The 16,031-nt window shown below is 38.4% G+C and overlaps 1 protein-coding gene across 1 annotated transcript; it reads right to left on the minus strand.

The window, feature by feature from the left end:
- Positions 1–6,871: 6,871 nt before the first annotated feature.
- On the minus strand, positions 6,872–16,020 carry LOC139741746 (large ribosomal subunit protein mL46-like). Its single transcript, XM_071652330.1, has 6 exons — positions 15,942–16,020; positions 12,287–12,563; positions 11,660–11,808; positions 10,173–10,315; positions 7,952–8,092; positions 6,872–7,257 (listed from the first exon to the last, which is right to left on the minus strand). Exons 1-6 carry the CDS (start codon positions 16,018–16,020, stop codon positions 7,099–7,101), a joined length of 948 nt encoding a protein of 315 aa, XP_071508431.1. The 3' UTR covers positions 6,872–7,098.
- Between the last annotated feature and the right edge of the window lie 11 nt (positions 16,021–16,031).

Raw genomic sequence — 16,031 nt, forward strand, 5'->3', positions numbered from 1 at the left:
TGCCAGCTACCGACGTTTTGCCCAGTCTATGACGCAAGTGTTTTAGGAAAACGCCCTCTACTGATTGTGACAACTGCGTGCTGTTACTGCAATAATGTAACAGATCCTTTATTGTTAGAGGTGGAAATATGAAACAAAAAAAAAGAAAAGAAAAGAAAAAAAAAACCCGAAAAAAAACCAAAACCCAGCCCCTCATACTCACTCACTCACTCACACAAATACACACGCAAAAAAAAAAGGAAAATAGTAGTAGCAACCATAGCCCTACCACACCAATTAAATATACCAGTATAAACAAGCAATGTTGTTTCCTATAATTCTGTTTTCAGAATCTGCAAGGCTGACTTTCAAGGGCCATATGTTTCAAGAACAGGCATTACTGTATGCATATTACGTCATAGTACGCACGCTAGTCTTTTACTAGAAATGTCGCAATGACGACTGGTACCGGTATGTCTCTGCCATAATACATGGTTCTCCTAATAGGTCAATGGTAGGCCCTATCTATGCCTTGACAATGTGTGATGGCAGTTTCATAGAATTGCATTTGTCACAAATGTGTTGAATGTTCACATTCCTTGAACTAGGTTTCATTGGATGAATGGCTATATTGTCTAAGAGAGCAGGTAGGCCTACTGTAAAAGTGGATATTTTCGCATGACAAATTTTTCGCGCTCAGCCGTTTAAGAAGAGTGTTGCGCGTTTTTAATTCATTAGTTGAAAAATTATATTCATTTCTGCTGTCAGTTTCCTTCTGTTTGCATTTGTCTTTAATTCCATGGAATCAACATATCAGCTACTGGACCATATGGAAAACAAAATATATTTCCACTTTTACATATTGACAGATTGCAATCTATTCATTTTACAGGTGTCAAGGAATGGAATTCTATTAATGCTGACCCATCTAGCTAACATTTTCTAGGTTTAAAGTTCTATACAAACAAAGTGTATTCAGACAGATGGTATCCATGACTGACTAGACTTCCTTTCTTCCTCTACCTTTCTTTTTCTGATCTCTTTTTCTCTGTTCACTTAGGATGCATGTGTGAGTGTGAGTGTGTGTGTATGTGTGTGTGCGTGCCTGCCAACAAATTAAGCAAAAGTATGTTTTTGTGTTTGATAACAGATGATTTAAATACATATATGTGTTATTTCAATTTGGACTAATCTTCTGTATGTATTGGTCCGTGCCACAAGTGTTGGTTGATTGTACATATATATATATATATATATATATATATATATATATATATATATATATAGACTGTGAGAAGGGGTATCGACCATTTACAGTACCAGTGTGTGGCCTTCATTATTTGCATTCAGTGTGAAAAGAAGAGCCAGGTGGACGTAGCTAGGTCAATGTGTCTGTTTATTGCCGCCGAGCTTTCGGTCCCAAACGGACCTTCATCAGGGCTGTAACGATACAAAAATGACTCACTCGTATGGCTACACTAATAAATATATATTCATATATATATACTAATATAAATCTAACTGGCGTGAGTCTATAATGACTGTGTAATCAATCAATCCGTAATTACAGCTGTATATAACATATTCCAATAATCATATACATAATCAATTGCATATTATTGAATACATTTCATATCACACTCGTGTTATTAATTGAGGTGAAGATATATAACAAAGACACCAATTCAGTATCCTCATCTTATGTGTTGTGTGACAGACGACTGTAATAATATCAAACTAGACATTTTTATGTTGTCGACGGGAATATGTTATATACAGCTGTAATTACGGATTGATTGATTTCACAGTCATTATAGACTCACGCCAGTTAGATTTATATTAGTATATATATATGAATATATATTTATTAGTGTAGCCATACGAGTGAGTCATTTTTGTATCGTTACAGCCCTGATGAAGGTCCGTTTGGGACCGAAAGCTCGGCGGCAATAAACAGACACGTTGACCTAGCTACGTCCACCTGGCTCTTCTTTTCACACTGTATTTATATATATATATATATATTTTTTTTTAGGACTCCAGCCAAAAGTACACAATTGCTTCTTCCGTTAGGAGTCTTGGCATGTATTTGCTTCTTTGTGATGACCTGTAAGTTGTATATTGTTTTATATTTTGCCAAATAAATAAATAATGAATTAATGAATGGCCCAAAACTCTCTCTAGAGAATCTTTATTGCATAGTACATGTACACACTAAGCTTCAAGAAAATACCTGCATGCATTGCATAGATGTAAGGGAAATAGTGAAATTTTGAGCATTTGATTGTGACCTTTGACCTTAAACCTTGAGCATGTACACCAAAAAAGTTGATCGGCTCGCCCACTAATACATACGTGTATATATGCCAAGTTGCATGATAGGATACCTCAAACAAATTTTTAGTTACACTGTCCACAAAATTGATTACAGTCGGACGATGGAGGGACGGACAGACAGACGGACAGATGGAAGGATGGACAACCCAAAAACATAATGTTTCCAGCGATACTTTGTGGCGGAGGCATAAAAATAGGTGAAAATCTTCATGTGTTACATCAATTAGAACTATGGATGTTTCTATGCAAGATCTTTACACCATATTTGGAGGTGCTCCAAATGGGAATACATTCACACACCTTAGTTTTTGAAATCCACCCAACATGAGCAGTCTGCTCGGCTCACTCCCTCAGAAGCATTCTAGTCAGGATGCTGAATTGTAACATACACAGATGCTACATCAAACCAAGCAAGACTGTAAGTGGATAGTTTTGCCTGACTAAATTTTTTTTTTTTTGCGCTCAGCCGCGTAAGAAAAGTTTCATGTGTTTTTAATTCCGTGGAATCAAGACATCAACTACTGGAACATATGACATGCAAAAATATTCATGTGCTTTTATTTTCGCGATAGCTTCTGGTTGCACAAAATGCACGAAAATTTCAACACCGTGAAAATTTCCACTTTTACAGTATCTGGTAGTTTCATTATGAGAAATAAGTTCCACACATTTTCCATTTCGCATGTAGGGACCAATCACTGATTATCCAATCTTTATTGAACTGAACTTGTTACTATTGTACCTGTTAAGCAAGATACTTTCACATCATGAAATTTTCGTGAATTGGAGCCGACGGGTTTCTTTTCACAAGTTGCCACTGGCATTCAATGCATATAGTGTAAATAAGAACTTTTGCATGCATTCTAATTTTGCAAATCTTGGCTCTCATGAAATTTGCAAAATCAAAAATGCATGCAAACATTTCTGGTTTTACAGTGAGCAAAAACACAAATACAATTGTATTGTGGGAACACATTTCCATCAGTCCAATCTGGAGATAATGTTTGAAATCTATCCTGCCACTGCTCCCAGGGACCTTGGCCTGTCCCTGGACCTCTTTGGGGGCCAGCTGTACCATTTGAACAACCTTGAATCCCCTTTCTATGTGAATGCCTCCTTCCCAAAGTTTGTCCTGATCTGATCATAAGTTATAAAGAAGATACAGTGAAAGGGGTGAAGAGCTAACAGACAACCAACGGCTGTCATCAGAAGATGGCATCACTCAGCTTAGCCTCAGGCTCAGTTGAACCTTACGCACATGCACACATATCAACATGTATGACTTTACACAGCAAGATAATGTTTCTCTGTGTCCTTGCAAACAAAAATACAGTGTACATCAAAGATACTTTACAATATACAGTCATACCATACTCAGTAGGTTAGTTATTTTGTCATTCACTTAAAATATTTGAGTAGAGTGTATGATGACTATGTTAAACTCTATCCTGTTATTGAACACGCATATCAACAAATTTTAATCATTGTGCTGTCTGCCAATGCTTTTATGTTGTTGACACTCCTTGTTCGAGACAGAGTAAAGTGATAACAATGAATGTGCACTATCATATTGAGAGGTTATCTCAGAAATCTGAAGCCACATGCAAAGATGATGAAAAACAACACCAGTGACAAAATGCAATATCTAGTGGCTGTTGGTCACAAGTAACTAAATTGACCTGTACTCGCTGTATCTCCAAATTCAATGTCTATTGTCATAAATTCATCTTTGCATGTTCACTTCAAAAGGTCAGTCATCCTTCAGGCTGACCTAAATCAAGGTTTAGGATTGCATTGATTTATGTTTACAAGGAGGCGGACAAATTCTCAGTACACATAAGAAATTGGTATTTTGCAAGAAACAATGTCACTTTCTTTAAATGTATGTCACCGTTCCTTTTTTGTTTTTGTTTTTGTTTGGTATGTCAATAGACTATTCATTGTTGAATGAGTCACACCACTGGCCAAAAACATACTGCATGTGGTTTAAATGTGATGGATAAGATACTGAAGTGTGAATTCTTGCTCTCCAGTTTTTAAGGCATAAGTTTTACCCTCAAGTGAGTTTAAACCCAACTAGAATTATCACTGAAGGTGATTAATACCCCCGCCCCTAGTGTTGCTTTATAGTATGTGATGTCATGAGGGCAATGACGTTAATACCAAGTTTGTGCATTTGTCGAATTGAAAACAGAATAATTTTAGTTTACTGTACAATTAAAGAGTTGATACTGAGTATAAAACTTACAGCAAATGGAAACATGCTTTCCCCTAGCATCACTACACTTAAAGACCATCATACACACCAAATTTGATCTTCATAGCTTGAATGGTTTATTTTGATACAAAAATGAGTGGTTACCATGGCAACACATTTTCCTTAAAGGGTGTGTACAGTTCTGGTCGAGGTGAGGATTTAGCTTTTAACGTTTTGCGAGATATTCAGAAACAACTCTATGAGATGTCAAAGAGCATGCAGTTCTAAGGGGTATCAAAAGTTTATTCGATGAAATTCGGTTTTGAAATGGCTGAGATATCCAAAAACAAGGTGAAACAAAGAGATCCTAATAAAGTTGTGGCATGTCGCCTTTTATTATTAGCACTTTTTTGGATATCTCAGCCATTTGAAAACCAATTTTCATCAAATAAATGTTGAATCCTTCTAAAAATTACATGCTCTTTCATATTTCATAAGAGGCTTTTCATTATCTCACTTAGGAATGTTCAAAACATGAATCCCCACCTCAACCAGTACTGTACAGTCCCTTTAATCTAACACATTGGTGTCTTGCAAAACTACACTTCTAGATCATGATACATACTAAATTTGACTTTAATTGCTTGAATGATGGAAAAGTTATTCGATCTGCAAGGTTTTGGTAAAATTGTGGTTACCATGGCAATGGTTTGTGTGACAAACACAAAAATTATGTTTTCCACATCTTTACCTCAGGGCCATAATGCCTATCAAATTTGGTTTCAATTGCTTGAAAACTGTGGAAGAAGTTCACTCCACAGGATTTAAAAAAAAATGTGGTTACCATGGCAACGCATTGTCCGATACAAATACAAAGGACATTTTGCAAAACTACACTTAAAGAGCATCATACACACCAAATTTCACCTTCATAGATTAAATGGTTCAATTTGATACAAAAATGAGTGGTTACCATGGCAACACATTTTTCTTATATTAACACATTGGTGTCTTGCATAACTACACCTCCCGATCATCATACATACTAAATTTGACCTTAATTGCTTGAATAATGTGGAAGTTATTCAATCCACAAGGTTTTGGTAAAATTATGGTTACCATGGCAATGCTTTGTCTGACAAACACAAAAATTATGTGTTCCACATCTATGCCTCAAGGCCATAACGCCTACCAAATTTGATTTCAATTGCTTCAAAACTGTGGAAGTTGTTCACTCCACAAGTTTTCGAAGAAAACATGCGGTTACCATGGTAACGCTTTGTCAAGTACAAACACAAAGAGTGTCTTGCATAACTATACCTATAAATCATCATAGATACCAATTTTGAAATTGATTGCTGAAATACTATGAAGTTATTCAATCGACAAGGTTTTGGTAAAATTATGGTTACTATGGCAACGCATTGTCCGACAAACACAAAAAACATGTCTTGCACATCTATACCTCAATATCATCATTTACCCTAAGTTTCATTTAAATTGCTTCAAAACTGTAGGAGGAGTTCGCGACGCAAGATTTTGCAACGGACCGACCGTCCGCCCGCCCGACCGCCCGCCCGACCGCCCGCCCGACCGCCCGCCCGACTGCCCGCTCGACCGCCCGCCCGACCAACATCACGGTGATTCCTATATATCCCCTTCACACTATGTGTGGCAGGGGTATAATAATACCATAAAATTGAAAAAAAAAATCCTTCCCACAAATGGTGCATACACACTGGATAATGTTCACGTGGAAATTCAAGCAAACCCTGTCGCATAAAACCCTTACCGCTGGACTTACTGCTCCTCTCAAGCGGTAAGTCTTCAAATTAGCGGTAAATTTTATAATCCTTGATGCTGATTGGCTGTGACGCCTAATTTTGACGGTAGTTACCACTGAAATTCAATGGTAAGTTTTATGCAACGGGCCCCAGATGAGAAATACCCACAAACACCTGAGTCTGGAATTTACATCAACGTATACAGCGGACCCCCATTATAACGAAGTCCTCAGGAACGGCAATTTTTTTTCATTGAAATTTCGTTATAACCAAACAAATAAACAATAAAGAACAAAGAGCAGATAAATTTGCGACCATAATTTTTAATTTGTTGTAACTGGAATTTCGTTATAACCGTGTTTGTTATAACGGGAGTGCATTGTACAAATCTTAAATACGCACATAGAGTGTGGGAACCTACAAAAGCCATAACAGCCGTTATGAATCAACACCAATCAGATTATGACTCTTGTTGGAAAGTTACAGTTGGGTGCTATCTAAAGCATTCTTTTCATTTAAAAATTTGGTTTACAGGTCCAAAAATTCCCTCTGCAGGGCTATACACATGCTCAAAACAGGATATGTTCAGACTAAGAAATCATCATAGCCATCACATTTCAGAAAGAGTCTTGTTCCTCTCCATTGAGGCTATAATCACTGATGCTATTCCATGGTCCGGTTCATGACAAGGCCAAATCCTGTACATCCTCATCACTGGTGCTGCAGTCTGAACCCTTCTTCAACATCAGTGCATGTAAGAACAAAGACCATCCAGCAGATCTTGCTCCAGCCTCCCTTGCATCACACTGGGAATATAAATTTCTTCACAGAGGCATGATATGTTGCCCCTAGGTACTGTTCAAGCTCGGAAGGAGTGACCCACACAAAGTCTTCAATCATTGTCTCATCTTCACTTGTGGAGAAATTGCCAGTCATGTACTGTGCCTTGAAGAAAAATACCTATGTAGTGAAGGAAGTGGATAAGAATGAATTATTGCCAAACACTGACATTTGAATATGCATATATAAAAATCTGCATTGATATTTGTACTTTAAAATCATGGCATACAAAACAATTTGCTTTACCATTTTAACATGAGACATCTCACTAAAAAAGACATCAGAAGAATATCATGGTAATGAATGCAGATATATCAGCAAAATCATCATGTTCATAAAGAAATGTCTGTTCATAAAAAGATTTCAGCAAGAATAAACTGGTGGACACAAAAACATGATAATATGATTTGCCTGGATCTCTCTTTGGTTTAATAAGAGCTACAAAACCTTGCAATATGTTCAATGGCACACAACCATCAAAATTAAGTTTGGACAATGCATATGAAAGGAACTGTGCTTGCCACTGAGGAAGAACTACCCTATGTATTTATCACAGTATACAGACACAGATACTTAACCGATGTATTGCTTGCAAGAAGATAAGAGAGTGACAAACTTTTTTTTTTTTTTTTTTTTGGGGGGGGGGGGGTCATTACATGGGAGCAAAACAACTGTGACAAGCTTGATAAACACATGTAACCAAAGAGAAAAATATCATCCCAAATAACATCCCAATTCCACTTGTGTTTGAAACATGCCAAAACACTACTTTCTTAAGACATATCTTGGAATGGAATGCTGTCAATGTACATACCTTGAGACCAGCACTGCCAGTCTCTTCTTGAACGGCCCTTGGGAAACGTTGCTTGAAGAAGCCTACTGGTGCATTGCCCATGAAATGAGCTTGCAGAGATCCACTTGCAGCTGAACAATTAGTTAGTACCCTTTGAGCAGCCTGATTTGATGCAATCAAAAGAAAAACACAAATTAGACAACAAGCCTTTGTTCATACCAGATAGTAGTTTTTAACCTGTTCCTCCCACCATTCTCCGAGCACCTTCAATGCCCCCAAACAAGATTCTTTTTACAGGTCGACAGAGAATGGGCAGGTTGGTAATCCACCTGTGCGAAAGCAGTCAAGCGTACATGTTACCCCCTTTCCAAGGTCAACTACATGTGCCTTAAGAACAATGGAAATATTGATCAGGTGCGCAAGGTATGAATAGAGGGTGCACTGATGCACTCACAAACTCTTTAGTTTAACACAAAAGCCGTACCTGAATGGGGTCAGCAAAATCAAATATCTACTGAGCTTAACATTGATCGCTAGGTATGTACATCTTTATACAAGTTTTACAGCAAAACAAGTGCACACTACAATGGAGAAAAGACAAATGTGACTCTGCACCTCAAAACAAACAAAAAGTCGCCAGACATGAATTTTTAGTTAAGACCATATTCTGAAAGAACAGACTTTAAGCTTTAAAATGATGTATAACTCAAATCAAATGGACTATCCTAACCTCTCTAAATATTGGAAAGAAAGCACAAACTCTGGAAAAGTGTGAACCGAGAAAGGAGGCTCGGAAGTACAGCGTCTATTCAAGCGCTTAATCTTTACCAAACCGTGCTGGCTGTGCGATGCATGGGACAAAAAACAGGAAGTTAACCACCAGAGTAACAACAATGAAGGGATTATCAGATTAAAGTGAAAATGAGCATGCCTCATTAACACATTCTGTTCATAATTAATGCCAACTTTCAAAGCAGTAGCCATATCTTTTCAAAAGTTATTAGAGTTGACAGTGACAGTGTGGACAAGGTTTTTCAGAAATGAAAAAAGGATTCTAAATACACACCTAATCACACTATTCTACCAAAAATGTTCGAGATAAACTGCTAAAAAAACACACTTTCCTGCCCGTTTTATGATACCAAATTTTAGCATAATGTAAAAGAAGACCCGCTCTTTCAGAAAATATGAAAAAGTCAAGTTCGGCTAGGTTGACCCATTTCACTTATTTTCAGTCCTCACGCAAAATCAGTGTGTGCGACTTTATGTTCGTTTTGAGGTGCACGGTCACAAATAATACCGTGATACAAGCAGTTTTCATACTTTCCATTAAAGCCATTTTCTGGATAGCATAACACAAATGAACATGAATTTAGGCCATGAATGCAGGCACTCCTGTGTACATATCAGTTGATGCCACAAGAACTTGTGCTTCCAATACATCAGGCATAAATGCACAAAATAATGTTTGACTGCATCATGCCATCATGCTAACTGTAGTTCCTTTTATGCACATTTGTGTTTATCCTTACATGTCATATACTGAATACTGATTTCAACAATGACTGCATCTAGACAGCAATGCTGACATATGTGCACATTGTACCTGTTTAAGCCTGAGAAAAAAACTAAAACAGCTCTATACAATGCAATGCTACATTATAATGTGCACAGCATCAATCTTGCCAATGATTAATATGTGAGTGTGCTTCAGGAACAAGTGCACCAAAGGTGTTGTGATCATGATTTATATAAGTTCATGTGATTTAAAAACACATACCGCATGCCTTTAATTACATTCTTGAACTTGTCATACATGTAAACATTCGTATTCTCTGTGAAGTAGAATTTACAAAACATAAAACTAACCACCATTTTGATCATACAACACAAGTTGCATTGATAACTGCATACCATGATCAGACTGTGAAGCAGACCTAAATCTAATCAAACTTACTACTCTCATCACACTGTGAAGTGAGTAGTGATTCAATGAAATTACCATGACCCATAAGGGACTCTATATTGATTAATCTATTAATTTAATGATTATGCCAGTAATTCATAATACCACTCTCTTGTTTTGAGATTCACTGGCGAATGACAGTGCAAATCAAAGTATGGTAATGAACTTTGAAAAAAGGTTTACTACACTTGGAAACACCGCCTCATTTTACTTTGCCACATCTTGTCATGCAGAATGAAATTTTAGTCCTATGGAAGAATAGATTTCGGAAAGTACCTCCTTCATGGTTTCTCCTTCTTCTCTCAGGCCATGGGGCAGCATCCATGTCCTATCATCTCCAACTCTACACTTCACAAGAAGCACCAGCTTATCTGTCAGTCTGCGATTCAAGGAACGTCTGTCATCACCTTCATCTGCAGCTGTAGGCATTAAAATATGACCATTCTACATGCTTTATTGGCAGATAAAACAAAAAAACAAAACAAAAACAAAAACAAATCACTACACTGAATACTAGACAACAGAAACCATTGCATCTTGATGAAAAAAAGGCCCTTTTATTACCTCTGCCAAGGGGTAGGTTGTTTTCTTTACCATTTGTTTGTCTGTGTGCAAAATAACTCAAAAAGGGAACAGATTTAGATGAAACTTGCAGGAAAGGTTGAGAATGACACAAGGAACATATGATTAAATTTTGGTAGTGATCCAGAAACTTTTATGGATTTTATGAAGGATTTTTGATATTTTGGTAGGTAGGGTCAATGAACTTGGGAGTTCAAACTGCGCATTTATGAGGTTTTCATATAAAGCGCACTAAAGTGCATGCTCTAGTTTCTGCTAGGACGAGGCATGATTTACGACGTAACAAAGGCTTCTATATTGGGAAATAGGGCAATTTTTCTGCATGCATATGGGTGGAAATCACTGATTACTATGAAAGAGTAGCTGCTTGGCGGAGTTCTGCACTCTCAGAGTGCTTTTCTAGTTTCAGCTTTGTTGATGATGACTGCTCATTAAACACTGGAAAAAATTTTCACCAACTGATGTCACAAAGTAGCAATGAGTCATCGAACCAGCTTCATTATATGGACAGATAGTTGTAAAGCAGTTGTTAATCAATGTGTCTTTGACTTCTACACTATGTGAAATGAAATTCAAACATCTTTGACAATCAATGATGATCTGCAATGCCCACAGTCTATCCAAAGAAGAGTAAGATATTCTCAAGTGCAAACTTATGTGTTGAATACATTGAATATACTGGTGAAACTAGACACTACTAATGAAAAACTTTCATTATGAAACTGAACTATAAACAAAGTTAGTCAATACTTTACCATCCATCTTCATATGAGTATGCTTTGTCAACCTATCAATTGTCTAAAATTGAAGTTTACTAATATGAGGCACAGAATAATCTTTATCTAAACTCCTGAACAAATCTGGATGACACTCAGAAACCCTGTTGCAAAAAGGACTCATTACGAGACTAACTTATCAGGTAACTTAAAGAAGAATCAGCAGCTACCGATAAGTAGTGATCACGATTTCTATTTGCTGCCTTTCTAGTTGCAACTATTCGTTTCCATTGCGTTCTTTTTAAAACTATTTCTCTGTTGGACATTTGCACAATTTTAATGTCCAATGAACACCTTAATTGACTATTTGTTTAACATTTAGCTTTCATGAAATTGGGTTGCTCTGTGAGAAATTATTTTTCCCCTTTGAGCCACGATACTTGGTATTACAAAATCTTCTCAAACCTGTAATTCTTGAAGCAGCCTGGAACTTGGAAAGTTCTTCTGTGGCTATATCTTCCACGTCTAGGGCAGTCATCAAACCTCCTCCATCATCGCCCTCTTCATCCTCATCGGCCTCCTGTTCACCAGCCTGCTTCTTCTCCATTCTCTTTCTGTGCCATTGTGAGAGAAAGACAAAACATTTACCATTCTACTCCTGTGTCCTTTATAGCTTCAAGTAACCGCAATGTTCAGAATGGGAGGGCAAATGCATATAGAAGTGAAACCTGGATAAAGCCCTGTAAACAACATGAATGACAAAATTCATCATGCTGTCACAGACAGTCATCTTGAAAGGAAATTGCTTAGCAATTCTTCAGAATTGCATTTATAAATTATTAGCTAATGAGGTTAATCTATATTACATATGTATCAAAGCAGCTTTCTTCAACCCCCTCCCCCTTTTTTTTAATGAGGGGGTGAAGGGGGATTGGAATTTCTACATAACATATGATGAGTAGGTTGGAATATTTGGCTGCATTCTCTCAATTCCCTTATGGTCCTGTGCAGATCTGTATGGAAGGGGAACATTGTTGGTGAATTGTTCTGACTTTATGACAATGTACTCAACAATGAGGGTAATCTCCATACCTGTCAGCTGTCACAGCTATCTCATGCAGGGATAATGCACTCCTCTCAAACTCCACTGCCTTGACCATGTCCAAGTAACTTTGTTCAACCTCACTCATCTCCTGACTGATGACTGGAAATCTCTCCAAGCAGACTGCACTGATCAGCCTCCATGGCTTGTCTGTTTTTGCACCACTGTCCTGTGATGAGGTTGCACTGTTGCACTGGTTCCTAAAACTGCTTGAATGGAAGCTGCATCTCTGTGAATGCCATACACATCTTCCTCCTCCTCTTGCTCCTAATATCAAATAACAAACAAACAAACAAAGAAACAAAGAAACAAAGCTCAAGATACGTAATTGGTTATTGACAACTCATCAATCTAGATAAGATTTTTGCAAAAATTAAACTGATGTATAGAGCCACATCTTTAATATCTGTGAGCAGTGTGCCCTTTGTGAGATCAATCAGGGTTTACATTTCTTTCCTTATCAGACAGCTGCACTTGCAAAAAATTTCAAAACTCACTTGGCCTTGATCCAAAGTGGTTTGTCTGAATCGATCCAAAGTGGTTTGCCTGGATGGTTTTCATTGAAAATGAGCTGATGATTACTGGTAAAGGACTGAAAATGTTTTGTTTTGTTTTGTTTCGTTTTTTTTCTTCCAAATTCCTCTCAAATAATGTACTAGGTAAATTGTCATTCAGGTACAGTTAACATACCACCCATGGAAAAGTATTGTAATCCTTTGGAATCTCATATTCCTGTCAGATATTCTGTGTGGATACACTGCTGTTCTGCAGTCTACTGTGTATCCTACATACATAATTGTAGGATCTATATCTGAGGGGATACGACTATACGGAGTAAGCAAGAGTTACATATAAAAACTACTTGCAATTACATGTACAAGTGTATGGAACATTGCACGGGTATTCAAGTCTAGCGACTATGTAGACATCTTCCACCATTTAACACTGCGCTGATGATGATGCGAGAACTTGACAGTCCTGTGACTGGGGCTTCGTGGTTTAGAGCATTGTCCTGCATCAAGCGTGCAGCAAATACAGCGACAGTGTAGACTACTTCTTTTAATGATGTCAATGACACTGAAGACTAACCTATGCAATTCTGTCAAAAAATTGCCAACTTGGATGCCCCTCTTCGATTAGATCAACGAATCTGCCTAACTGGCATACTGTCGTGCAACGAGAAATGTTCGCATGCAGTTTAATTTCACAAATTTTGCGAGAGCAAAGATAAAATGCACCAAATAGTTCTTGCCTACCAAATAGTACTTTATATGCATTGAATGCCAGTGGCAATCTGTGACTTAGTGTGACAATTTCATGCCGAAAAAAAGGCCATTTGCTCTAATTCGCAAAATTATTGAAATGTGTACGAACATGCATATTACAATATGTAATATCTAATACATGTATCTGTATTGTCAAACCAAGTCCAAGTGAAAAATAAATTTCCTTTAATTGGACAATAACTTAATCAAATCAAATCAAATCAAATTCATCTGTATTCACCAGGTGAATACAGGTGAATACAATTGTACATGGTGAATGAATTAAATTTGTTAAAATGCCTGTATATAGTGTATGGAAAGATAATATGTTTTCATTCTTCTATGAAAGTTAGAATAAGAAATCACACACAGCAACAACACTCAACAGCCTACTACACTGATAGTCTACCATAATTTTAAGTTGAACTTAAAATTTAAGGGCACATGGTGCTGGTGTTTCAGTCAAATGCATACGCGGGCGCATGGCGCAATTTTCCTATAGAGACCTACGCTATCGACTCCTCTTTAGCGCTTTGTGAGTCTGAAGAAGTTCGATCCACTGTAGTTAATAGTGGTCCCATCACAGTTCGGCTTATGATTCGGCTGAGGGAGATGTAGCCCGACCAGATGCTGTTAGTACGCTGTGCGTATACTGTCGCTACTTACAGCGCCTGGGCTGTGTATAGTTAAGGGGTACGGCACTTTTCAAACTTCTTTTGTGATGTCACAATAAGAAGCACGTCATAAGTTTATCATCATAAGCACACTTCCTGGCATCACTACACTACACTACAGACTGTGTGACGCGCAGAGAAGATAACGAAAGCAGTGACCAATGTTACCGCTTTTATACTCTTGATGACAGCTCAACTTCGGCAACCTTCGTATCGTGCTATTGAACGGTGGGCATTATCGTGATATAGTCCCCACCATAGGCCCCAACACAGAGCGCGTGCACCCGCGGACTAGGGTTAGGGTATAGGGTTAGGTAGACAGAAAGATCCGTCTGTCCGGAGGACTCTTTTGTATTTTGCCATTAACGCCGTCCTCCGTAGACAGACGGAAGGTTGTAGTACCCATTGCTGTGTGGATGTTCTTAACCACTGTCTCTATGGAAAATTGGGTGAGGTACCTCACCCTTCTCGATTGCGTCTAATTCACGGCCCTAGGTCGGCAAATTTAAACTTGAATAGTTAAATCAACTATTCAAGAACAGACTACACTCACCAGATTAATGAATAATCCAATATTTCGGTCGAATTTTCAACGCAAAACACACATCAACCAGCCCGTCGCGTCGTCACGTTCAAACTGCAGAAACATACAGTATGAATCTATTAGCCAATCACATGCGAGGTAGTTTCTACGTGTTTTTTTACTTAATAAAGTACCTCGCATGTGATTAGTTTACAGATTCAAAATGGCGACTTACGGCTAGCGAACGGCGATGTTGCGATATGGATAAAATTTCTGCATTATAACCGCGTTACTGTGAGTATTTCGATTGCAAAATGTGAGAAATTAACCCCAAATATTGCTGCATAATGTGTCATATCATGTCAAACTTGTTTGAATGTAAAAAAGCTGCCTGTAATTTGGTTTATCGTAACGTTTTATCTGTGCGCTACTGCCACACAGTAGCTGGCATCATTGACTTCGGTCTGTATACGGAGGGGATCCGTGAAGCCAGACGCAGTCTCCGCGGAACATTCCCCGACGGACAGATACAGACCGATCTTTCGGTCAAAGGGTTAGGTAGGGTTGTAACTTGTATTTAGTACGGACACGCAGCAGTGGGGACTATATCACGATTACGGCAGTATCATCACAGCGCCCTCTCACCCACCGGACTAGAATCTATCATAGACTATGCATCTTCACTTCAGGCCTAGATACAATGTACAACTTTACAAGTGAAACACGCCCTGCGGCTGCGCTGCAGTGCCAGTGCAGTGGGGCTATTTTATTTCTCAATTTTGCCTTTTTTTCTTTGACTTTGCCGCCTCATCATTTATCAAGTCCTCATTGCAGCAAATAAATGACCTGACAGGCGCTTGGCTAGGCCGTCCCAGATCTAAATTCCTAAAACGAGTTGTTGTTAAATAGGGAGATCCCAACATGCCCAAGGCAGCCCCCCACCGGGCCCGGGCCGGGCAAGGCAAGTGCACGCGCCGCCAGCCTGCCGGGCAGTCGAACACCGTATGTACCGTACGGCTGCTAGATAGCTCCGTGTAGATGTCGTGCCACATCACTCACGTGCGCGCCGCCGTGGAGCTAGACTAGATCTATCATCTAATGGTTGTCAGAATGGATTGGCTAGTGCTACGGAACAGATGAGAAAGAATAGAATATGATTGAATGTATTATCAAATCTACTTACTTGTTCCAAGCCGAGAAAAGCCAAATAATGTCGAGGTGAACTTTACTATGGGGCCAACCCTGATTCCCGGTAGCGCCATCATTGTCAGTC

Source organism: Diadema antillarum, unplaced genomic scaffold (assembly GCF_040938485.1).
Source record: "Diadema antillarum isolate AM-2024a unplaced genomic scaffold, OU_Dant_1.0 seq00000950_RagTag, whole genome shotgun sequence".
NCBI classification, from domain to species: domain Eukaryota; kingdom Metazoa; phylum Echinodermata; class Echinoidea; order Diadematoida; family Diadematidae; genus Diadema; species Diadema antillarum.